Source organism: Hyperoodon ampullatus (genome assembly GCF_949752795.1).
Source record: "Hyperoodon ampullatus genome assembly, chromosome: 14".
Lineage (NCBI taxonomy): Eukaryota > Metazoa > Chordata > Mammalia > Artiodactyla > Ziphiidae > Hyperoodon > Hyperoodon ampullatus.
Genome location: NC_136927.1, coordinates 31,548,152 through 31,574,706, shown reverse-complemented (window position 1 = coordinate 31,574,706; position 26,555 = coordinate 31,548,152). Strand labels below are relative to the sequence as shown.

The following is a 26,555-nucleotide window of genomic DNA, read 5'->3' as shown; positions in this document are numbered from 1 at the left end:
AAAAAAACTAAAACTTGCCAGTTAAAGGTAACTTAGCCATTTCCAGTTTTTTTTTAATTGTAGTAAAATTCACTATTTTAAAGTGTACAGTTCAGAACTTGATACATTTTTTAAAATATTTATTTATTTAGCTTCATTGGGTCTTAGTTGTGGCACACAGGATCTTCGTTGCCGCTTGCAGGATGTTTAGTTGCAGCATGCAGGATCTTTTAGTTGTGGCACGTGGGATGTAATTCCCCAACTAGGGACTGAACCTGTGCCCCCTGCATTGGGAGCGCAGAGTCTTAGCCACTGGACCACCAGGGAAGTCCCGGAACGTGATACATTTTTAAAGAATGAATATAGATCCCTTTTGCTGTACACCTGAAACTAAAGCAACACTGTAAATCAACTATACCCCAATAAAAAAATTTTAAAAAAGAATGAATAAATGCACAATGATCTAAGATGCTGGATTGCTTTGGAAGACTTCAGTAGATTTAAACTTAAACACCCCTACTGACTCACCAGAACAAGTGCCAATTATCTTGGTAGAGGTGAAAGGAGATCACAAAAATGAAGCAAGAAAAGAAGGACACATTACCACTTACTGCCCGGACGTGACTGGGCTCCCCACTACCTCTCCACTTCACCTCGTCCCACTCTCCCTGCCACTCACCCTGCAACAGCCTCACTGGTCTCCTGGCCGCTCCTCCAACCAGCCAAGCCTGCTCTGCCTCAGGGCCCACCCAGCCGTGAGAACAGAAGCCACACCAGCTAGGCCACTGAAGGAATTTCAAACAGGACATCTGTTACAGAGCTTTTGGAAGAGGCAGAAAGCCAAACAGGAGATAACGAGGGCACCCAGAGATAACTGACGTCAGAAAGCTAATCCATCCCTAAAGCCAGAGGAACAAAAGGTGTTCCCAGGCGGTGTAACCAGGGTTGCAGGCAACAGCTGGACTGTGGCAGAGGCACCTAGGAGGAAAGTGGGGGGACGAGGAAGGCCTGACCGGCAGCCACGGGGGACCTTCAAGGACCATGAAGGAAGCACAGCCACGGCTAGAGATGCCCCCTGAAGCAGGGCTGAGAGGAAGACATATTCCAGCTCCCTTCTTCCTCTCACCTGCTGACCGTATCACCACCTCCCACTGAAATGATGGGCAAGGGGACCCGGGAAATAGAGTTTGCAAGGCAAGGGCAGGGAGTCAACTTGAGAGCAAACAAGAGACCGACTGCTACATGCTTCTGAACCTGTTGAACTGCCTGGGATTCCTTCCCCCAATAACAGGATGGCTAATTCCTTCGCTTCCTTGGGTCTCTATTCAAATGTCCCCATGAAGAGGTGTCTGACCACTCTACAGAGAAGAGGAAAAGCTCCACTGTGGCAGACTGCTAGCTGCTCATCCAAATCCATCCTCTTTTCCACCTGAATCCGCAGACTGACTACACATCCCAGCCTGCTCTGCAGGGGCCAGGTGACTCTCAGGTGCCACTACTCCCTGGCACCCTTCACCAGCCCGATTCACTCATCTCTGTCAGCTGTCCGGCCCCTGTGATCATCTGAAGGCTGAGTTCCCAGCTCTAACACCTCAACAGAGCACACCTGGCCTTCACCCATGTGACACAAGGGCCTATGGTACCTCCTTTATGAACAAGTGGGAACTTTCTCCAGCACTTCTAAAACCTGTGCCCTGTTTCCTTCTAGGGGTGTACTCCATCCTCTGCGCAAGAGCCATTTTCATGCCGACAGAAGCGAAGCAAAGTACCCATGGAACCAACAGGCTGGATAATAACTCAAAACTGACAACTCCGATGCCAGGTCTGAGTCTTCATTTACAGGACATCAAGATTAAATACCTGGGACTTCCCTGGTGGCGCAGTGGTTAAGAATCCGCCTGCCAATGCAGGGGACATGGGTTCAAACCCTGGTCCGGGAAGATTCCACATGCCGCGGAGCAACTAAGCCCGTGCGCCACAACTACTGAGCCTGTGCTCTAGAGCCTGTGAGCCACAACTACTACTGAAGCCCGCGCACCTAGAGCCTCTGCTCTGCAACAAAGACAAGGCACCGCAATGAGAAACCCTTGCACCGAACAAACAGTAGCTCCCGCTCGCCGCAGCTAGAGAAAGCCCACACACAGCAACAACAACAAAAAAACCCAACACAGCCAAAAATAAATTCATTCATTCATTTAAAAAAAAAAAAAGATTAAATACCTCTGAAACAGCCAGAGGTCCCCTTCGGCCAAGAGGCATCAGTCTGGCTACAACAAATCCTAATATGCTGGGACAGTTTCATCCCCCTTAATAAATGGCCACTGGCCCAAGCCCTCAGCCACTCCAGCAGTCAAGAACCCTCCCAGGACCCTATGGACATTGCCCAAATCCAGTGACTCACGGGTTAACACCTCGCCCATGGGGGACAGCGCTCTGGCCCTGGCTCCCTCCCTAAGACCAGCACTTCCCCACCAGCTGCTGAACATTTTTATTGCCACCCTGGACATCTTCTTTGCCCCTTTGGCAGACATCCTCCCAACTCTCTTTCACCAGAACTAGCTGATTTGCAAGTTCGCGAATTCAACAGAGAAACACAAAGGGGGAACTGAAAACATGATAGGGATGGCAGGGTGAGGCAGTGGACTTCCCCTCACGATCAAAAGGACAGGCCTGGGGTTCTCCTGGCACATGCAGCTTCCTCTGCAATCAATTTTCTACAGAAATGAAACTGTTACCCAAGGTGCCCCGGTGAAGCAAAATATAAATTCCAATTTGAGTTAAATGCAATCAACCACTTTCAAAAATCCCCCCTGAGGATCAAGGAAGTAGGTTTCTCTAATTTTACAGTTGGGGCTATATTAATACTAATACCACCTGCTTTCAACTGTGAGGATATACAGATGGAAGAGGGCGGGGTTTGGCATCCCAGGAGAACGAGCAGCATGACCTGACATCTGGGTCCTAGAGTCATTATTCTGAATGTAGTTGCAGGCTCCTTGCAATACACTGGAGCTACAAATGTGAGCAAGGATGGACCCAGTCCCTGACCACCGAGAGAGGCAGACAAGAAAACGGTGGTGCCACACAGAGGTCTGGTGAGAAGAGGACTCAGGACCATTGCGGGGTGTGGGGGGGTCGTCACCGATCCGGGGGCACCATCCAGCTGAACTGGTAAGGAGCTCATGAATGACTTTAGAGAGAAATCTGAAACTTCAAGAGACAATAGATCGAAACTAGGATGAGACAGCACTTCACACCCATTTGAGTAGCTATTATCAAAAACACAAAAAATTACAAGTGCTGGTGAGGATGTGGAGAAATTGGAACCCTTGTGCATTGCTGGTGGGAACTTAAAATGGAGCACCCCAGGCTTCCCTGGTGGTGCAGTGGTTAAGAATCCGCCTGCCAATGCAGGGGACACGGGTTCAAGCCCTGGTCCAGGAAGATCCCACATGCTGCGGAGCAACTAAGCCCGGGCGCCAAAACTACCGAGCCTGTGCTCTAGAGCCTGCAAGCCACAACTACTGAACCCTGCATGCCTAGAGCCCATGCTCGGCAACAAGAGAAGCCACCGCAATGAGAAGCCTGAACACAGCAACGAAGAGTAGCCCTCGCTCACCGCAACTAGAGAAAGCCCACGCACAGCAACAATGACCCAACACAGCCGAAAATAAATAAAGAAAATAAATAAATTTTTAAAAAATAAAAAATAAAATAAAATGGGCACCCAGTACAGAAAACAGTATGGTGGCTCTTCAAAGAATTAAACATAGAATTACTGTATGATCCAGCAATTCCACTTCTGAGTATGTAACCAAAAGAACTGAAAGCAGGGACTCGAACAGTTATTTGTACACCCATGTTCATAGCCGCACTTTTCACGATAGCCAATGAGTGGAAGCAACCCAGGTGTCCATCGACAGATGAGTGGATAAACAAAGGTGGTCTATCCATACAATGGAATATTATCCAACCTTAAAAAGGATGCATGAAGCTTGAAGACATTATGCTAAATGAAATAAGCCAAATACAAAAGGACAAATATTGTATGATTCTACTTATATGAAGTACCTAAAGTAATCAAATTCACAGAGACATAAAGCAGAGTGGTGGTTGCCAGGGGCTAGTGGGAGGAGAGAATGGAGAGTTATTATTTAATGGGGGCAGGGTTTCTATTTGGGAAGATGAAAAGGTTCTGGAGATGGATGGTGTGATGGTTGTACAATGTGAATGTACTTTTATGCCTTTGAACTGTATACTTAAAAATGGTTAAAATGGTCATTTTTATGTTATGTATACTTTATGACAATTTTTAAAAGAGAGGGAGAAAAAAATAGAAGTTTGAGCGGTTGTAGGGGAAGGAGGAGGAGGAGGCTGGGAGGAAGCCCGAGGCTGGTCAGGGGACCTGGGTAAAGGGCCGAGCCATTCACTAAGCAAGGAACACAGGAGCAAGCATGGGGGTGGGATAGGGGTGAGAGTTCAGTCATGCAGACCTTGACAAGCCCGTGGTACATCCAAATAGGGACACTCAAGAGAAAGACCGGGAGTGATCTGCGGGAGGTGTCACTAAGAGTAATCGACACACAGATAGCAATTTTCACCGAGGAATTCAGACAGTATGTGTAGAAACAAGAGTCAACAACAGAATCTGAGGATAAATAATATTTAATGTTTGAGGGTGTAGAAGGGATATGCCAGGAAGGATCTGCAAAGAAGTAGAAAGTATGCCCAGAGGTTGTGGCATTACAGAAGAGAGGGGGAGACAAAGTGTCAAGGTCAGAGGTGCCAAAAGGCTGCTGAACAGATAAGGAAAGTTACAGTTAAATTTTACAAGACAGGCACCTCAATAATAAATGCGTCTCTGGCATGTTCCGAATCATGCCTATCACCTTGTAATAGACTGCCGACACATAACCTGATGATGATATTTTAGTGATTAACAAGAACATCAAACTCCAAGGTTATGCCATTGAAATGCCACTTCTATAATCGGAATGTGTCCCCTCAAAATTCATCTCTTGAAATTCTAACCCCCAAAGATGATGGTATTAGTAGATGGGGCCTTTGGGTGGACCCTTAGGTGATGAGGGTGGAGCCCTCATGAATGGGATTAGTGCCCTGATAAAAGAGGCTCCTTCCACCATGTGAAGACACAGCAAGAAGGCACAGGCTATGAACCAGGACAAGGAAGTACTCTGGAGCGATCCTGGTTTAAGATATCTCGGGAATCATGAACTATAGTACTGTGCACATTGAATGATGGCCTTCCTTCCAACCAAAAGGTATTTATTGAACATATTTTTACTGAAGAACCCATATACTTCTAGACACTACGCTAGGAGCTAGAAAGTCAGGAGGCCAGACAGTCTCAGTCACAACTCTACCTAAAAGCAGCCCTAGACACTAAGTAGATGAATGTTTGTGGCTGTGTTCCAATAAAACTTTATTTACAAAACAGGTGGTAGGACATAGTTTGCTGAGCTTTGCTCTGAGTGCTCCTAACTTACTCAATACTTGTGGCTTGGACTTCCCTGGTGGTCCAGTGGGTAAGACTCCGTGCTCCCAATGCAGGGGGCCCGGGTTCGATCCTTGGTTGGGGAACTAGATCCCGCATGCATGTTGCAACTAAGAGTCTTCATGCCACAACTAAAGATCCCACATGCCACAACTAAGAAGTCCGCATGCCACAACTAAGAGTCCACATGAAGCAACTAAGACCCGGCACAGCCAAAATAAATAAATAATAAAATGCTGCTTCATTTACTCACGAGTTCAAATGGGGGAAGGGGGTCGTGATCTTTCAGAGAGCCCTCTTTCTGGAAACAATATGCCATTATAAATAAAAGTAGGAGCTTCAGAATCACAATCATGTAGGCCTGCCTGAGTAGAAATCCCAGCTCTGCCACTTTTTAGCTCTGGAACATTAAGGAAATTATTTAATTTCTTTGAGCCTCATTTTCTTCACCTGTAAAATGGGAACACTGTTATTCACTATGCATAATCATTTTAGCAGTAAAGTGGAACAATGAGCGCGAAGGGTCTAACGAATCCCCTGGGTCACAAGAGCTGCTCAATATGAGTCACTAGCAAACACTAAGAAAGCCAAACCTGTGGTTCATTGAAAAGAGCAGAAAACACCCAAGTGTCATTTCCAAGATGATTGTGCTAATCACATTGTTCCTCCCATTTCTGGAGCATAGGTCTCTTTTTGTTTTTAAGTTGTCTTGCTTTTCTCTATTGTTTAAGTTAGGATGATTTTGGATGCGAGTAAAAAGAAATCCAACTCAAAATGCCTTAAAACATTAGGGAACTAATTATCTCACATAACATTAAGTCCAGAGGTAGGGCAGTTCCAGAGTTGGTTAATTCAGTAGCTCAGTGACATTAGCAGGGTCCAAGTACTTTCCATCTTTCTGAGCTGCCATCCTGAATGTACCGGCTTTCATCTTCAGACTTGGTCCCTCCTCATGGTCACAACATCACTGCCATAGCTCCAAACATCACAGTCTCACAAAACAACCCAAGGCCATAAAATAAGCCTTCTTGTGTCTCTGTTTAAACAGCAAGAAGCTTTCTCAGAAGCCCCTAAGCAGACCTTTCCTTTTGGTCAGAATTGCATCACATGTCTATTCCTAAACCAACTACTGGCAGGCTGGAAATTATTATGGCTGGCCTGATCTGATCCAGATTTACTCCTCCTGTGGCTAGCCTCAGGCCTGAAGCTCGTGGCCACCCAACATCAGAACAAAACCAGAGTTCTATTAGCAAGAAAGAAGGGACGGAACTGCTGGGTGGGGAATAACCAGTGTTGGCTGTAATGATTCACGCTACCTTGCATAACTGGAATGGAAAGGTTAAACAAACTGCAGGACAGGCTCGGAAAATGCAGGCTCCCATCTCACCACCGGCAAATCAACTGTCTGTGCAGATAAATCCAGTCACTTGTCAAAAGTCAGAGGAAACGGCTCTACCGGGCACAGTAGGCTCTCACTTCTGGGGTTTGAATTCTAAAGAAGACACACCAGGTGACCTTATTCTAAACTTCTCTGGGTCCTGCGTAACTCAACTAACTGGACGATCTATTCAAAGGGATTGCAGTTTGGGATGGACACTGTTTCCCATGCCCGCCAAGACGGCATAACTGCTGAGCTGGCAGCATAACTGCTTAGAATGATGTTTTACCTTACCAACATTTCATAGGTCAGGGATGTTTGGGTAAAAACTTCCCAAGTCAAAAACAAAAAGAAACCTGAATACTAAGCTAACATCAAAAACAAACAATACAAAACCACCTAATAGACAGCAAACTAGGGAATGGGAGATATATGTGGGTACTGATTAAAATCATCACAAAACTGAAGGAAAACTACCTGCAAACTCCCTTTCCCAGGCTACAGTTGATCTCAGAAGGAAAAGCTGGTATCTGATTTATAGAAAAGTAACAGAAGATGGTCACGCACAGAGGGGGCACATCTGGCCACCGGAAAAGGCACAAGCTGAAAGCATTACTCCAAGGGTCCACTGTCGGCTGTGGAAGATTAGCTTGAACCAGACCAACTCCCCCACGAAAAAAACAGCAACTGAAAATGCCAGCCTTTTTTTTTTTTTTAATTAAAGCAAAACTGAAGGACTAGGAGCTCTGCAAAGGCAAGAAAGACAGGAGGAACTCAGATCCCAAAGAGAAGGGAAGTCCACAGACATGACTCCTGTCTATAGAGCCTTATTTTGCCCTAAGGCTTCTCCCAACTACAGAGCTTCTCTGATGAGAAGTTAAGTGGAGCTTTCAGAATTCCCACAGGGTCTTTAAAAGAAAAAGTTAGAGTTCGGGACCTGCAGATGAGGAAGGGCACTGGAAAACACCTCAGGGATTCAGCTGTGTACTGAACTGAATAGTGGCCCCCAAAATTCGTGTCTACCTGGAACCCCAGAATGGGACTTTATTTGGGGAAAGCCTCTTTGCAGGTGTAATTTATTGAGATGAGGTCATACTGGACCTAATCTAACATGACTGGTGTCCTTCTAAGGAGAGGAGGGGACACAGAGAGACATGGACACAGAGGAAAGAAGGCCATGTGAAGAGAGGGGCCAAGACTAGAGTGATAAAGCTACAAGCCAAGGAATGGCAGGGACTGCTGACAAGCACCAGAAGCTAGGAACACACCCTCCCCTCAGAGCCTTCCAGAAGGAACCAACCTTGCTGACACCTAGATTTTGGACTCCTGGCCTCCAGACTGTGAAAAAGTAAATTTCTCTCTGTTGTTTTAAGCCACCCGGGGTGTGCAAATTTGCTATGGCAACTCCAGGAAACTGATATAAGCTGGAAACCCCGAAGAACTACATCCTAGAAATACATCAGGCATCACAAATGCTAAAGGCCAGGTGTGAACTGGCTTGATCCCTTGACTGGATTAAACTGATCTCCCTCTACCCTAACTGTCTGAGAAGCAACAGTAAATCCTCTCTGAAAAAAGATACAGTCATTCCAAACTTCAAATTATCTCTACGATTCTTCATACACAACATCTGGCATTCAGTCAAAAATACCAGATACATGCGAAGACAAGACTGTATTCAAGATCAAGACAAAAACAAAAACTAAGGGACTTTTGGCTACAGGCCAGTGAGAAGGTTAACAAATCCTCTCCCCAAAAAGCAACTATAAAACTGAACAAAATTGACAAAAACAACAGTTTTAGCACTCTAGAAACTGGCTTCAAAGGCTTACAACTTGAGAGGTGTTTACCCTTGAAAACTGCTGAATTTCCAATTAGAACAGTGGGAACAATAACAACAGTACAACAATAAATGGCAACCGACATTCTATCTCAAGTGTCAGGGGCGAAAGGGAGGGGTGGAGACTGTGGTGACCTGGAGTACTTTTGCCCCATCTACAAAGGGCAGGGGTGCTGGGCTCCAAACAAAGTCAACAGTAAATGTAGGCCCAGAGTCACAGATCCTCAAGTTTAAGAAAATCTAGAAATCTATATTTCCACATAAAATCTCATAATTTTTAAATGTTGGCAACTTTAAAAAAAAGTTTTTTTAATACGCTGTGCAAGGGCACCAGTTTCCAAACTCAGTCCTACAGGCACCCTAACCGCAGACAACCAAATGCAGTCATGCCCCTGGCAGACTCTCAGTATTATCTACTGTATTGTGATTTTCAACAATGTCATTTTATTCAGTCATTACTCTGAAGTTCAGCTTTTCTCTCTTCATCTAGAAACAGAGCTAATGCAACAGCCTTGTGGGTTAATTCACCGTTACTCATTCTCTCCTGTCACGTTCAATTCACTTCACTGAGTTAGAGTGGCCTACAGAGGAGCAATAACGGGCATCAGGCCTGCGGCCAGAGGAGGTGGGGAGTGGGGAAGGGCCAGGAACTTCTTGACATCAGTCTGACCTGGGTTGGAATCCTCAGCTCTGCCATTTACCAGCCATGGGAACTTGGGCCACGTATTAACTTACTTGAGGCTCAGTGTCATCATCTGAAAAGTAAAGACACCATCACCTATGCTAGAATGTTATTGGCATGTTATCATCACGCACCAGCTCGGGCAGCCCAGTACCAAGGCCTCAAGCCCCCACCACAACCCTGCGAGGCGGGTCCCGTCATTACCCTTAGTTTACACACGAGGAAACAGAAGCTCAGAGAGGAGGTGTCCCAGAGAGCTCATGTGTGACAAGTCGCTGAGCGGGGATTTCAACCCTGCCGTCCGATCGCTAAGCTACATAGAGGGCCCAGCCCAGCCGCCGGCAGAGACAAGGGAGCACAGCAGTGCTCATTCCCGTCGGATCCTTCTCTTCAGACTTCGTTTCATTCATTCTGCCTGGCAAGGTCATTCCAATGGCTTTAAGAACAACCGTAAGAAGTCATTGATCTGATCTTTTCCAACTCTGAGCAGCTGAAGAAACACCTGCCCCCTCTCTCGTGAGGTTTTTAATCAAACATTCAAGGGCAGGAAAGAGGTCTTAATCAGCCAAGGACCATCCTACACCCGTGAACGGTTAATTAACGCTGCCAACAATGATGACACAAGCCCTTGGCAACTACTCCAGAGCTAAGCTAGTTTGGTCTTTCCTTTGCTTCTAATTGGCCAGGAGGCTGCCCAGCACACCCTCCTCGACAAAAACGAAGCCAGAGACTGCTCATCAGTCTCTTCAGGATGCAAGTGTAGAAATCATGCTAAGATGCAAGGAAACAGCAAGAAGGTGAAGGCTGGCCGTGTCTTGCAAAGGTGTAGGTGCTTCTGTGATTATCAGGGCCAAGTAACAAAAAGATAAGAATTTTAGTCTGGATAGGTAGAGGTAGAGCCATTCTTCATGGTTAAAAGGTCAGAGCCTCAGGAGGGGGTGAGGTGGGAAAGAGATTAAACGTTTACAGGGTGTTTGGGAGAAGAGAGTAACTGGTTAAACATTTATTGGGGGGGCGGGTCTATGAACTGAAGCAGGTGCTTCACATGAGAGTCTCACTGAAGCCTCCTGACAACCTCGCAGGGAGACCAGATGCTCTGCCTTTACAGGTGCAAACAATGAAGGCACAGAGGGGCATTTTCCCAGGGTCATGCCAGACTTACCCTCTGAGTCTGACTCCAAAGCCAGGGCTACCTCTGCCATGCCCAGGAGCTGCCCAGAGCCTGGTGGTCTATTCCACACCAGCTCCTCTGAGGTAGCTGCCCCACAGACAGGTAAGAAGGAAATGACAAGAAACACAAGGGCCCAGCAAGCCAAGGAGGACTCTCGGAAAAGCCATGTCCTCAAACAGCCATCAACCAGCCCTACGGCATCCCCACACAGAGGCTCAGGGAAGCATCCTGTACATAAAATGCCACCGAGACGACTGAGGCTGACATCTGAGGTGGCCAAGGCAGCTGGCTGTGGTTTCTACGAGGACTGAGGCCCTTGACACCAGCTCTTCTCTGAACTGGCCCCCTATGTCCCTGACTTTTTAAGGAAGGGACCCGGAAACACAGAAGAAAAATCAACGATGACAGGAATCCCTCTTGCAGCCATCCCCTGACCCCAACAGGACCCACATTCATTTCTGAAAATGAGCAACCGGTGAGATGAACAGGGATGAAAGATCTGCTGAAGGGGTGAGAGAAAAGGGAAAGGAGACACGCCAACATGAGAGGGAAAGGCAAAGGGCTCGCTTCAGCGGGCAGAGAATTTCCACAAACACCTCTACCAAACACGGTGAGCACTGATTTTTTGCTGTGAAAGGAGGTGAACTAGCAAAAGGTGACACATTTTACTCAGCAGTGACATTGACATCACAGTAACAAGAAGGATCTGGGAATTCAGGGCAGCAGCCACAAGCAGGGTCTGAAAGAACCTGCTCTTTTAAATGCACGAGTGGGGTGGAACATAGGATGTTGTTTACATGACATGATACACTTCAAAGTTCAGATCCAAAGCAAACCGCTTCGAACAAATCACATCTGTACCGTGGAGAAGAGAGATGAAGGTCCCCACCACTCATAGGGCTACTGTGTGAACTGAGCGAGTTAATTTACACAAAAGACTAACAAAGTGCCAGGCTTGCACTAAGTACCCATGAGCGTTGAATTATTATTATTAGCATTATCCCTGTCATTCAGACACAGGAGCACAGGACAAGGGAAATGCTGTGACAATTTTAAAATGGATGGCAGCAGAACTATAAGCTCAGAGACCTGCCTGGTTTCTGCTGCTGTTATTGAAGACAGATTTAATTATGAAATGCCGTGCTATCCTTGTGCATAAAGTTAGAACAGATTATTAGTTTCACAGCAATTGCCACATCATGTTGGTGAAATAAGCACCTTAGCTGCAGGTCCCCCAAGCCCCTCGGAGACCACAACACACGGATCTGAGAATTCTGCACAAAGGCTGACTTCATTTAAATTAAGAAACCAGACAACACCCTAACTGACTGCAAGTAAGACATCCTTACCACGGATTTCTGCACCACCACGTGCCACTGGCCCCCACCAGTCCCGCACGATGACTGCCTTGCCCGCTATTAAAATATAAACAAAAATTAAAAGAGCAAGAGAAAGGAACATCCTCCGGGATGCATCAGGTCGAGCAGTACCTGTTTCGGTTTTGCTGGAGAAGCCTGCTGCCTGTTTGATCGCGGCTGCTGTCAGTGCTAATCCTCGACTCCTCTTCAAGCCATGCTGCAGGACGGCCTCAAACTGGGCACACAGACAGGTTACCCTGCGAGAGAACCAATGATTCATCAATCCACCCTGTGAAGGCAGAGAAACAACCAGGGCGGCCCTGGCATCTCCAGGGAGCTAGTGAGGGTACACACTAGACACCTGGATTTACAGACAGGTAACTGACACGTAACTGACTCCACACCAATTTCCATTTATGTTCATTTCACATAACTTAGGGAAGCCCCACACAGTCTAGCCAATTTTGTCAGACTGGTGAAAGCACAGTAACAATTCACAAGAAACAAGGGGAAATGGAACTGGTGCCAGCCAGCAGGGGAGAAGGAAAAAAAAAGCCAATTTAAAAACAAATCAGTTCTGTGTGGGGAGGGGTCAGGTGTTAATTGTATCCAATTCACAAGTTTCAACTCTAATTCATATCATGTCCTTTATGAAACAAGATTATCTTTTAAGAGATTGAATTCACCAGCCTGCCAAATTGCAAACACTGTGTAATTTCATGGCCTGTTACATACCCTAAAAAATAATATGAATTCTGATTCTTGTCCTTTATTTTGTTGTAAGAGATTACATTGTGAAGTCAGATCCGGAGTTGATGGAATTGTCAATTAAGTTACAATTACTGTGCATTTAACTGAATTGATTTATCAGTAACCAAAGAAATGGGAGATTCAGGAACATGTTCACAGAGAGATGAGGTCACAGCAACTACACTCAATTCTTAACAATCCTCACAGGGCTCCTGGGCCCCCAGCCCAATTGGGTCTGTGGACTTCAGAGACCCTTCCAATCATTCATGCAACAAATGTTAAGAAATCCTGAACTTCTCCTACGTGCCAGGCACTGTTCTAGGCTCTGAGGATATGAAGGTGGGAGTGAGACAGAAAAGGTCTCTGCCTCACCACATTTCCATGGTTCTAGCAGGGGAAGATACACAAACAAATAAGCTAACCAGACCACATCAGTTGATGAGAACTTTGAAGAAAATAAAACAGGATGAGGTGGTAGGTGGAGCCAGGGCAAGAACAGGCTTAGATTCTGTGGCCCGAATGGAGGTAGCCTTATGACCTGGATATGACAAGAGGCAGCAGGCTGGGCAGACAGACCCAGTGCAAAGACCCTGCGGCCACCACCATCTGGCTCATCCTTGCGTAACTGCAGGCATTTCCTGCTCCACCCACCCCCACACCTGGAGTTATAATACTGCCAGTGTCTATTACTCTGTGGGTGGTAAAACATCTTCACATCCATGATTTCACTAGCTCCTCCCATCAACATTATGATATGGTTGAGGCAGGTATGATTATCTCCATTTTACACGTCAAGAAACTGAGGCTTAGAGACATTTAAGAGACAGTACCTAGTAAGTACATAATTAGCAGCAACATGGGTACTCCAGCCCTACCCACCCCCATGCTGATCCAAGGTAGTTTCCACTACACCCCATGCCACCAAGACAAACATGCATTGTTCTAAGATGAAAGTCAACTCCCTCCCATATGCCACCTTTACTCAAGTCTTCTGTCTACACCAGAAAACGCTACCCCAGCATCAGCAAATACACAGCACACGAATATTTATCCTCTAGTCTGTGCCCATGACAGACATCACTAATCCATCCCAGAATTCTAGGCTACTACTGCCAATGATCAAAGTTAGCCCTCCAGGAGTTTGGGGGAGAATCGATACATGTATATGTATGGCTGAGTCACTTTGCTGTGCACCTGAAACTATCACAACATTGTTAATCGGCTATACCCCAATATAAAATAAAAACTTAAAAAAAAAAAGTTAGTCCTCCATAGGAAGGAGCCCTACCTGGCATCCCAAACTGAACTTGTCCTCAACTACACTCTTTGGTTTTCAACTCCTACCTTGTCCTCCTGGCTCCCCTGCACCTAGCTCACTCAGTGCCTGGAACACAGTGTGTGCTCTGTAAATGCTTTTTCAGTGGATAGGTAAAAGGGTCATTAACCTTGAACCCTGGGTCCCACAATACTCCCCCACATTGAAACAACCCTTTATGCTGTGGCAGATGTCACTCTTAAATATTAGATGTGCATATGCTAGTCTCTCTGCATATCCACACAGGCACACATCTGAGGGCTCCCTGAAAGCTGGGACACCTGCCAAAACTATCTAAATCCCACAGGAACCAAAAGCAAGGCATAGCAAAACGGAGCCTGACCAGGGCCCTGTTTCAGGGTGGGGTGGGGAGGAGGGCAAAAACCTTGGTCTGTGTTTAGAGTTCTCCATTATAAATCACATCTTTAAACGAATCATCTGCAAATACAATGATTAACCCAACAATCCCCGTCGGCTTGTTTGGCTCCAGTGCACAAGTCAGTAACTGCCCCACCAACTCTATAATAACATCTGGCCCCTAAGGGGAATGGAACACAGGTGAACAACACAAACCCAGTCCCCAAGGTTTGCTTACATCAGCAGCATTACCTTCCAGATGCACATAGGTCACAATCAACCCAACACAGCAGAAAACCCAGGTGGGCCTTAGTCCTATAATTAGTTCATTACGACGCCTGCCTTGCTGAAGGCCATTCTACTTAACATCCTCTCCATGTCCCCTTTTCACCTCCCCATTTGACCTGAGTTTATATTTACAGGTCATTCAAGACTTAGCTCAAGGGTCCCCTCCTCCAGGAAGCCTTCCTGAGTGCTTCCTCATGCTGAGCTTCCTTGTGCTGCAGCACTTGGTCAACCTCTGTTAACAATCTGCTTTCCACAGCTGTCTCCTCTTGCTAACTTGAGTTTCCAGAGAGCAAGGATCACGCCTCGTTCATCTTAGTGGCGACAGCACCTAGCACAATGCCTGCCATCTGTGGTATATATGACCAATATGGCCCCTCCCCTTGAAGAACTCAGAACATGGACTTTATGTATACTTAGGTGAGAGATGCATCTCAGGAGATCTTGTATAATTTGGAATCCAAATCCAGGTCAGTTAAGACTAGGGAACCAAGGGACTTCCCTGGTGGTCCAGTGGGTAGGACTCTGTGCTCCCAATGCAGGGGGCCCAGGTTCAATCCCTGGTCAGGGAACTAGATCCCACATGCATGCCACAACTAGGAGTCCACATGCTGCAACTAAGAAGTCCACATGCCGCAACTAAAAGATCCTGCATGCTGCAACTAAGATCTGATGCTGCCAAAATTAATTAATTAATTAATAATAATAATAATAAATAAAAATTTTTAAAAAAGACTAGGGAACCAAGGAGAACACACTGGTCCAACTACATGAATCTAAGTCCTTCAGCTTGTGGTGGGCACTCTCTGGGCACTGATTTATAATCATGTCACCTGAAGGTTTTCCATTTCTTCTCACCTTGACTCAGGCATATGATACCTTCTGCAAAAATGAAAGGGGCACCTGCTTTCATGGAGCTCATTATTTGCTCAGCTCAGTCTCTCCTGTTTCCCAGAATGCTCTCTGCTGAGTGCTCTCTGACACGCGGCAGGGGAGGGGAGGAGGTGGGAGGATTGGCTGCCTCCATGGCATTTTCTCACATTTAATTTCTACTATCAGTTAATGAATCGGCCATGTTCTTAATTTTTTTTTTTTAAAGAAGATGTTGGGGGTAGGAGTTTATTAATTAATTTATTTATTTTTGCTGTGTTGTGTCTTCGTTTCTGCGCGAGGGCTTTCTCTAGTTGTGGCAAGCAGGGGCCACTCTTCATTGCAGTGCACGGGCCTCTCACTATCACGGCCTCTCTCGTTGCGGAGCACAGGCTCCAGACGCGCAGGCTCAGTAGTTGTGGCTCACGGGCCTAGTTGCTCTGCGGCATGTGGGATCCTCCCAGACCAGGGCTCGAACCCGTGTCCCCTGCACTGGCAGGCAGATCCTCAACCACTGCGACACCAGGGAAGCCCCGGCCATGTTCTTAATTAAGCAGGGCACTTAACAGTGAATGTTTTAATTTTTTTTAAAAGCACCAGCCAAGAAAATCACTTCAAGTTTTTATGCATATAGCTGTTTACCAGATGAATGGATAAATAAAATGTGGTATATCGATACAACGGACTACTATTCAGCAAAAAAAAGGAATAAAGTACTGACACAAGGATGAGCCTTGAAAATATCATGCTATGGGAAAGACGTCACACCCAAAAGCCATACGTTCTATGATTCCATGAAATGTTGAGAAAAGGTAAATACATAGAAACTACAAGTAGATTAGTGTCGCCTAAGGCTGAAATCAGGAATTAACTGTAAACTGGCACAAGGGAACTCTTTGAGGCAATGAAAATGTTCTGAACCTGAATTGTGGTGATGGCTACATAACTCTATAAATTTACTTTAAAAAAAAATCACTGCATTGTACACGTACAAGGAGTAGATTTTTATGGTAAGTAAATTAGACTTCAGTTAAGCTGTTTTTAAAAAACCTGCCCTCAAGGTGCCTGGTAAAAGCTTGCTGAAGGAGTTAATGAGTGGAAAAAAATAACCTCCTCCTGCTGACTTTAAAACTGTCTCTCACCGCCCGCCAGCACAGCTGGATATTGCATGAGCTTAACTGGTTTGCTGCTAAAATTCTGCAAGCACTGGTTTTCCTCAGCTGTGTCCTAAATTTCAAGACTGCTTAACCTGCCACATTAATCTATAATAAGAATCCTAAGAATCCTGTACTTTTTTATGGCAAATGTTAGACATTTATGGCAAATGTGAGACAGAAAGGATCAGCAATGAAAGCTGCATTTTAAGAACTGCATCAAATTAACCTCCTGACAGCGTAACTTCAAATTGATCCTTTCACTACATTACAGCTTTACTAGAACCTTTTGGTGAAAAGTACAATCATGAAAATGGATTGGATCATCCTCGTGTGGAAAGCTCCAATGTCACCTAGAACGGAGTCGACTGTACCCATGAAAACGGGCCATTAACAGCATTAGCCATACCTCAGATTTAAGACAGTACAATCATCAACTAAGACAGTACAATCATCAACTACAGCAAGGCCATCACGTGACAGTCATTTGAAATGGGCCATGTCCTACATTTATGTGTTATAAATTTCAGAAAGGTTCACATCCTTTAACCGCTGAATTCTACTGGCAGAAATCAATCCTCGGTTGTAATCTACAAGTCAGATAAAGATTTAAGAATGAAAATATTCAAAACATTATTTACAACTGTGGAAAGTTAAAAACACATAAAGATTTGACACTTGGGGAATTGGTTAAATGATAATACAACACAAAATCGAATGCCATTTAGCCCTTATTTACCAAGAGCTTATAATGATAAGCCAACAGGGTACAAAACTGAAAAATAAGCAGGGTACAAAACTGTATATTAAGTATGTTTTCAACTATGCTAAAAAAACACTCACAAAAAAATCTGAAAGGGATTATGTGAAAAATTAAGAGTGACTTGGTAAAATAATTACTGTTGATGTCTTTCTTGCCTCTATGCTTTTCTGACTTAGCTTTTTTTCTAAAACAAGCATTTAAAAAGTATTCATGTCTCAAGAACCAGAAATATTGCTACCTTGAGCTAAAAAGAATGAAAAAATATGGCATCAAAGTTATGGTGAGAAAAAAATCATGCAACTATTAAAATGCTTACTGGAAACTTGAAATGGCATTTTTTTTAAAGCTCGGATTATAATGTTAAGTGAAAAAAAAGCAGATCTACAAAAAGATATTAAAAAGTTTCTAACCCGCAAATTTAAAATATTGCAATAAAAGAAACTGTAACATTAAAAGTTGATTTTTTTAAGTCAACAAAATGGTGGGGGCGAACTACATTCACAACAGTAACAACAGTAAAATAAATCATATTTTTAATAAGAAAGACACATGTCCTATATGAAGAAAAACATAATATTCTTAAAAGGTGTAAAGCTCAAAATAAATAGAAATATTGTTTTCCTAAATGGGAAGATTTATTAAAATAAAAATATTAATTCTTCCCAAATTAATGTATATATTTAATACAATTCCAATACTAATCACAGGAAGGACTTGGCCTAGTGTGGTTTTGGGTACAGAGATAAACAAATTGATGAAGCAGTATAGAGAATCCCCCTCCAAAAGTCCAAATGAATATGGAAATATTTTATATATAATAATGGTAGCACTTCAACTCAGATGGGCAAGAATGGGCTATTTAACCAGTGGCACTGACCCAAGTGGTTATAGGGCTGAAAGAAAATAAAAATAAACTTCTGTCTCAAACCATCATAGAGCTAAATTCCAGATGGGTTAAGATCAAAAAAATATACAAGTGGAGAAAAAATGATAGAGAAAAATACAGAAGAACCTCAGGACAGTATACTCTCAAAGCAAAATTTTAAAGGTTCATAGAATTAATCACATAAAATGTTTAAATTTCAACACGGCAAAAGATATAAATATGGTAAAACAATAAATGATAGACTGGAGAAAATATTTACAGCACACAACTGAAAAAAAATTAAGGGCCATAGTACACGAAGAGCTTCCACAAATGGACAAAAAAAGACATGCAACTCAAAAAATTAAAAGACTATTATTAAAGAAGGTGAACCAACAAACCATGAAGGGAGGAAATCCAGTTGGCCAATAAACATAGGAAAAGATGTTCAGTCTCACTAGTGACCAGGAAAGTGTCGCAAATACTAAGATATCAACTTAGGACTATCAATTTCAAACCAGTCACAGATCTAGCAAGAGTGCATGTAAATGGGTACTGCTGATTGGAATATAAACGTGAATTCCTACATCCTTCTGCAAAGAGACCAGGCAGTACAATTTTTTTAAATGCCTGTATGCTTTGACCCAGCAATCCTACTTCTAGGAATTTATCCTATAAAAATAAAAGCACTAATAATTAGAAAATGAGCAAAAACCATGAACAGATATTTCACCAAAGAGGATACACATGTATAAGAACAGGAAAATACATTCAACATCATTAGCCATTGGGGAAATGCACATTAACACTACAGTGAGATATGTCTACACACCTATAGGGATGGCCAAAATAGAAAATCATGAGAGTACTAAATGCTGACAAGAACGCAGAGAAACTGAATCACTCACACATTGCTGGTGGGAATGTAAATGGTACAGCCAGTCTGGAAAACAGTTGGCAGTTTCTTATAAAACTAAATATGCAAATATCATACAACCCAGCAATTGTACTCTTGAGTACTTATCTCAGAGAAATGAAAACTTACGTTCACACAAACAACCTGTACATAAATGTTTATAGCAGCATTATTTCCAGTAGCCAAAAACTGAAAACAACACAGATGTCCTTCAATGAATAAACAGATTGTGGTACATCCAGACCACGGAATACTACTCAGCAATAAAAAGAAACACACTATGGATACATACAACAACCTGGATGACTCTCAAGGAAATTACCGTGAGTGAAAAAAAAAAAGCCAATCCCAAAAATTACACACTGTATGATTCCATTTACATAACATTCTTGGAATGATGAAATTATAGAAATGGAGAACAGATTGGTAGTTGCCAGGAGTTAGGGATGGGGAGGGAGGGGACAGGAGGGAGGTGGGCATGGTTATAAAAAAGCAACAGGAGGAACCCTGTGGTGATGAAACCATTCTGTATCTTGACTGTGGTGGGGGACACATGAACCTACAGGGTGATAAAACTGCACAGAACTAAACACACACACAAATAAGTATAAGTAAAACTAGCGAAATTTGAAATGCCGGCCTAGAATTTTACAAGATGTGACCACTGGGGAAAACTGGGTAAAGGGTAAATGGGATCTTTCTACATTATTTCTTACAACTGCATGTGAATCTATAATTATCTCAAAATTAAAAGTTGAAATAGGGCTTCCCTGGTGGCACAGTGGTTAAGAATCCACCTGCTAATGCAAGGGACATGGGTTCGAGCCCTGGGCCGGGAAGATCCCACATGCCACAGAGCAACTAAGCCCGTGCGCCACAACTACTGAGCCTGCGCTCTACAGCCTGCGAGCCACAACTACTGAGCCCACGTGTTACAACTACTGAAGCCTGCGCGCCTAGAGCCCATGCTCCACAGCAAGAGAAGCCACCGCAATGAGAAGCCCACGCGCTGCAACAAAGACCCAACGCAGCCAAAAATAAATAAAATAAATTTATTTTTTTAAGTTGAAATAAACAATTAAATATAAAAGCATTAGTAGGCAAAGACATACATATACACAAATATTTTTATTGCGGCATCGTTATAATAGTAAAAGCAGAAACAAAACTAGACACAACCTGAACGTCCATTAACAGTAAAACAGTAAATAAGTTACAGCACCTCCACACTACAAAATATTATGTAGAAATTTTAAAAGAATGAGATGTCAAACCTAAACAACCTAGAAGCACCTTTCTTCCCCACATTTTAAGATCTTGGAAATCCAAGTGTGCCTCATAATTGATGAAATTATCCAATTAAAACTGGCACTAGTTTTTCTTTCTTAATTACACATAAAGAAGCCATGGATGGTAGGTTGCACCATTATGTTACCTAGTGACCTGAAACAATGTCCATAATACATGGCCAAGTTATAAAAAAAAAAAAAAGGCAAGTTACAGTGTAATATAAATGGTATGATTCCCGTTTGAAGGAGGAGGGAGAGAAAGAGGAAGAGGACTGGGCTTCCATAAGCCTGTCCTCTCAATTATTTGCATCATCTACCATCAGGTGGGTAGACTTAAGCATCCTTGAAAATTCAGGCAAACTCATCTAGAGCAAGGATAATGAGGGCTGGGGTTAAGGCTGGGCTCCTCCTCCTCGGCGTGACGGCACCAGCGTACAAGGCTCTCTCCCGCTCCTTGCTGTTCCAGGGGTGCTGGGACCAGTGAATCAAATCAGCGCAGGGCTCTCAATTAGTCCTCTGTACTTTGGCCTAGAGCACCCTCTCTCTGTGCTAGGTAAATGGAACGAAAGTAAATTGCAGCTCAGAGATAATGAGCCAAAAAGATCTCTGAGAAAGGTGGCATGCACCTAGAAGAAACTAAAATTGGTTTTAGTTTTATCTCAGAAACCCTACAAAGATAAATTCCAGATGGATCAAAGGCTTAACTGTACACATTAAAAATCTTGTAAGTAAATGTAAAAGACCACATGCATACTCTAACATTGAGGAAGATCTTAAAACACTGAAAACACAGAAACTGGTAGGTTGGTATATGGAATCAGTAAAAAGACATTTAACCATGTAAAAAAATTTAAATGTAGTATTGTAATAGATACTATTACCTGTGCCTACAAAGATAATGGACAGATTTGAAAAAAAATATTTGCAATGCAGAAAACAGATGAAAGGTTAATTAATTACTATAATATACAAAGAGCTCTCACAAATTGACAAGGGGACAAATAATCCACCAAGAAATTGGACAAACAATATGAAGCAGCTTTGCACAAGAGAGCAAAGCCAAATAGCTCACAAATATTAAAAAAAAAACAACTGAAATTCACTAGCAATCAACATGCAAATTAAAATGACAGTGAGCCACCACTTTTCAACCATCAGACTGACAAAACTTCAAAACAACACTCAAAACTATTATTAGGAAGGAAGCAAAGGGCAGTTTCATGCACTGCCAGTAGAAATTTTTAGAAAGATACCTGACCACAACTGTTAAAAATAAACACATTCTCTTCGGCCCAGCAACCCAACCTGGAAATGTCTGCCAAACAAAATCCTTAGTACATAAGAAAACATGCTCAAGGATGTCTGTTTCACTGTCCATAGTAGTAAAAATTGGAAACAAAGTCAGTATTACTTCATAGGCAATTGTTGGTATATCTGCATCACGCAATATAATGCAGCCTTTTAAAAAGAATTTTTAGAACTCTAGCTTGGAAAGGTTTTGACAGGGTAGTGCCAAGAGAGAAAATACAGATGCAGAACATTATATATAATTCAATTTTTGTAAGACAATGGCAATAAAACCTGCGTGCGTGTGTATGTATACACATGTATTTTAATTGTAAAAGATTAAATGAATGTGGAGAAACACACAGAACAAACAATTCTTGATCATTAACATAAGTTACCCAGAGGGAGGGAGAAGAGGATATGGTAGAGAAAAAAGAGGGGGAAAAAAACAGTTGACAAAGAAACAGAAAAAATGCAAGCTTGGTAACAGTGAAAACTCACAAGGCAGTAGTTTTCAAGATACTATCAGTATGTGTAAAGCAACTATACTCCAATAAAAATTAATTTTAAAAAAAAGATACTGTTCGTGTGAAGGCCTGAGGATGGCAGACAGACATGTAAAAAGAAGTCAAATGAATGTTCTACCAGAGGAACCAGAAATTAGAAAAAATAACCAACTTTTAAATAGGTTAAATCATCATTTCCGACCATTTTTTAAAGTTACTAATATAAACACAGTAACTGTCTTCTCTGGGGTGGACAGACCCTCCAGCTCTGGGATTCTTTTGGCAGATGAGGAGCTTCAAAGTCAGGAACAGGAGATGGCAGCGGAGAAGGAATCAGCTGAAGAAGCTGGTAAATCAAAAGGGAAAAAGAGGATGGAGAAAAGTAAGAGCCCCTCAATGCAGAAGGGGTGAGGAAACGGTTAATGTGTATCAAGTCAGTGGCCAAGGTGGTCCAGTGGTTAAGACTCCGAGCTTCCACTGCAGGGGCACAGGTTCGATCCCTGGTTGGGGAACTAAGATCCCGCATGCTGCGCAGTGTGGTCAAAAAAAAAAAAAAAAAAAAAAAATCAAAGTCAGTGGCCAAGGGATCTTCAAATTTGGTCAGAGTCCACAGCCTGGGAGAAAGAAAACTCCACACCGAAAGCTTCCTTTAAACAAACAATAGAGTCACAGACGTAGAAAACAAACTTATAGTTACGGGTGGTGGGGAGGGATAAATTGGGAGATTGGGATTGACATACACACTACCATATATAAAAGAGATGACTAATAAGGACCTACTGTAGAGCACAGGGAACTCTATTCAATATTCTGTAATGACGTATATGGGAAAAGAATCTAAAAAACAATGGATGTATCTATATGTGTAACTGATTCACTTTGCTGTACAGCAGAAACTAACACAACATTGTAAATCATCCACACTCCAATTAAAAAAAACAAAAACAAATAAGGTGCAGGCAACTCTGAAGTACAGATGTACCTTTGAAAAAGCAAAGGCCACTCATAATAAAATTTACAGCCTGTTACTAGAGCCAAAAATATAAAAATAAATAAAACAAACAAAATTTAAAACAATATACATTTGTTCTGATTTCTGGTCATCTCTTAGAGCCAGAGCATTTATGTCTCATCCCCCATGTCAGTCAATCTTACCAAGCCTCAGTCCTAAGCCTTCCGTCCCTTCTCCCAATACCACCACCTCCACTCAGCTTCCTTGCCTACTGCACAGAGCCACGGCCTCTGGCTGCAACCCCAGGTCCCATCTCACCTGCCCGTCCCCCATGCTGATCAGCAGCTACCCTCCTGAAATGCAAATCTGACAACGTCATTATCTTTCTTACCACAGTTTGCTATGGGTATATGGTACATGACATGATTTTAGGGGGACCATAAATGAACATTTTTAGGTTAATCATTTTACTATGTCAAGAAAAAAATAGAAGTAGCTATCAATCTTTGATTTCACTGATGGCTTAAGACAAGACCAGAGTAGACAAGGCCTTGCAATTCCACCTCAAGCCAATCTCTGGCTCAGATGGTATACGGAAATAGCAAAAATTGTGAAAAGAGTATACAAATAGCCATAGTTTAAGAAATAATACCCTAGTGGATAAAGTTCAAACACTTCCCCATGACAGCAAGCCAAGAATCTACTGACCTTCCAGCCCATCTCCCAACACATACAACACATCATCCATGATTCCACTACTTTCTCACACACCCCTGCATCTTCACATTTGCTACTCCTGCTGCCTGGAAGTCCCATCCTGCCCATTTGACCACTAAAGACCCTGTACTCGCCTCTCACGTCTATACTATGTAATTATTACCACAGGCCACCATGACTGTCTGCAATTTACATGTCCATTGCCCAGGCTCAATTCTGAGTTCCTTGAGAACAGCAATCATCTCATCCAGTTTGCAGCCCAAATGCCAACCCAGCGACCTATAAACAAGTATCTGCTACATGAAGGAATTAATGAGCAATCATTCCAGCCTTTAGTTTCCAAATTAGCCAAAACACTGGTATGTCTAGTCATAGGAAGAAAATGTATTGCGCTTACTAAGTTCTCATTGGATGTGTCAAGCAAATAATATTACATCTAATCCTCACTTCAACCCTAGGAAGTGGGTACCATGATCATCACCTAATTTTACAGATCATGCAAGAGAGGCCTAGAGAAGCTGAGCAAGTCCTAAATTACACAGCTGGTAACTGGTGATTTGTGGACCGAGTGGGCAGGAAGATAAGTACGCCTGACTCCAAAGCTCATACTTCATGCTCAAGGCCTCTCTGCACACCAAGACAGGGGTGATGTTGATGATGACCGTGCTTACATACGATTTCCTATGGGCCAAGCACTGCTCTCAGCAACTATCAATATAAACAATATAAATATTAAAATTCACATGGAAATGTGCTCAGATTTGCTAAATGCCCTAGGGCCCCCCATTTGCTAAAAATTATCTTTTTCAAAAAGAAATCAATTCATTTGATCAATAAAGTAAAATGAAAGAATATGCAATGTGGAATTATCTACCACAGAGCCTCAAAGTGGAAATCGAGTGCACAGGGCTGGGGAGATAAGAAATCCAATGAATGAACCCCAGGGTTTTTTGCCAGGATGAGAAGAATTAGAACATCCAGTCAACACCTCAAACCACTAAGAGGCTGGTGAGAAACCTGTGACAAACTGAAGATTAAAAAATCACATGATGAACATCCAGAGACATTTAAAAGAGTAAAAGGAATGTCTGAAAAAGCCATTCAGTTTCATAAGCGTCCAGAGGAATACACAGGACAGTTTTCAACTGTGCTAAGAAACAACATTAGGGAACAGCAAAGAGCAGCTGTTTGTTGTTTAGCTTCCTAAAAAGTTCAAAACTGTTTTGAATTCCTTAACAGGTAAAGAAAAATCACCAAAACAAAGCTCTCTTCCCTGGCATGTTTTGGAAGAAGAAATTCTCCTCTCTGATTTCTTCTGATATAGTCACCTGAACGAGTAACAAAAATTTACAATTTCTAAATGAGGCAAATACCCAAAGCCAACTCACTGCCACCCATAACGGCAGAGTGTCAAGACACTTCACACAAAATTATAATGGCAGTAACAACAGCTAACAATTTCTAGAAACTTACTAGCTGCCAGGCACTGTTCTAAGGGCTGCACATGAACTAACTCACAACTCTATGAAGTGAATATTATCACTACTCTCTCCATTTACATACAAGGACACTGAGGCACAAGCAAGTCAGAAACTTGCCCACAGTCCAACACGACCGGGAACTGGCAACACCAGGATTCAAACTCTGAGCTCCAAATCCCACGCTCACTCTGCTGCCCCACAGTTTGGGTTGCTCTTTCTAATTCAGTGGGAAAACTCAGCATGTTCTGTAATTCCACATGGGAAGAAGCAGCATCTGTGGAGCACTAGCATATCTAGAGGTAACTTCCAGTGCCTGCTGAGTTCTTGGGCCATTCTTTCTAGAAGGCAAACTATTCAAAAGATACAAGACAGCCTCCCCACAGGCCAGTCTGACTGACAGAACGAGGAATAATTTTAACGAAGCACAAGAACAGGTTGTCCTTAGGGGAAAACAGAGCAGGAGAACAAGGCCAACAGAATGGGACAAGGAGCCCGTGCATTATGACCGCCACCACTTACGCCAGTTTCTGAGGACAAAATCTGCTGGGAAAAAACAAGTGCTGCCTGTCATTTCCCTTCGTGTCAATGTTGTCTTATTCTTCATGTGAGGACTGCTGCATCTTGCCGTGTCATCTCGCAAGACCAAACAAATCTCTCAGGCACGCAAGCACTCACACACAAGCATACTCACACTTGGGATTTTCACAGAATAATACTGTATATCATGTAGGCCCCCATACCCAACAGCTGCAGTCCAGCCCACTTTTTCTTTCCTCAACGTCTCTTGTCCACAGACACCTCGGCCACTTTTGTCACTCGTGAGAATATTTCTATTATTTACTTGTCTTGAGTCCGACTCACTTTTTCGACTTGTATAAACCTGTTTTAAAAGGAAAAACTCTATCACAATGGCAAATGTAAAGCCAACATTGTGGGCCCTCAACAGAGTAGCCCTAAAATTAAATGCCATCCAAATAAAGTATAAAATACTGTCTCTGCTGCTGTCAGGGGAGGACTGTGCTTGAAACCTGTAAGCTCTGTTTACAGAGAGGCAGGGGGTGTTTGAGATACTGTTTTCAACTGTATGATACTACTATTCTGGTATGTCAAAAAATGATCAAATAT

At 43.1% G+C, this 26,555-nt stretch overlaps 1 protein-coding gene across 1 annotated transcript in view; it reads right to left on the bottom strand.

Annotated features, from left to right (window-relative positions):
• The window catches only part of SNX29 (sorting nexin 29), a gene marked incomplete at both ends in the record, with an annotated part of 539,882 nt that overhangs the window by 497,565 nt on the left and 15,762 nt on the right, over positions 1–26,555 (bottom strand). Inside the window, 1 exon segment of the mRNA XM_079720019.1 lies at positions 12,056–12,180. Coding sequence (XP_079576145.1) covers positions 12,056–12,180 — 125 coding nt within the window.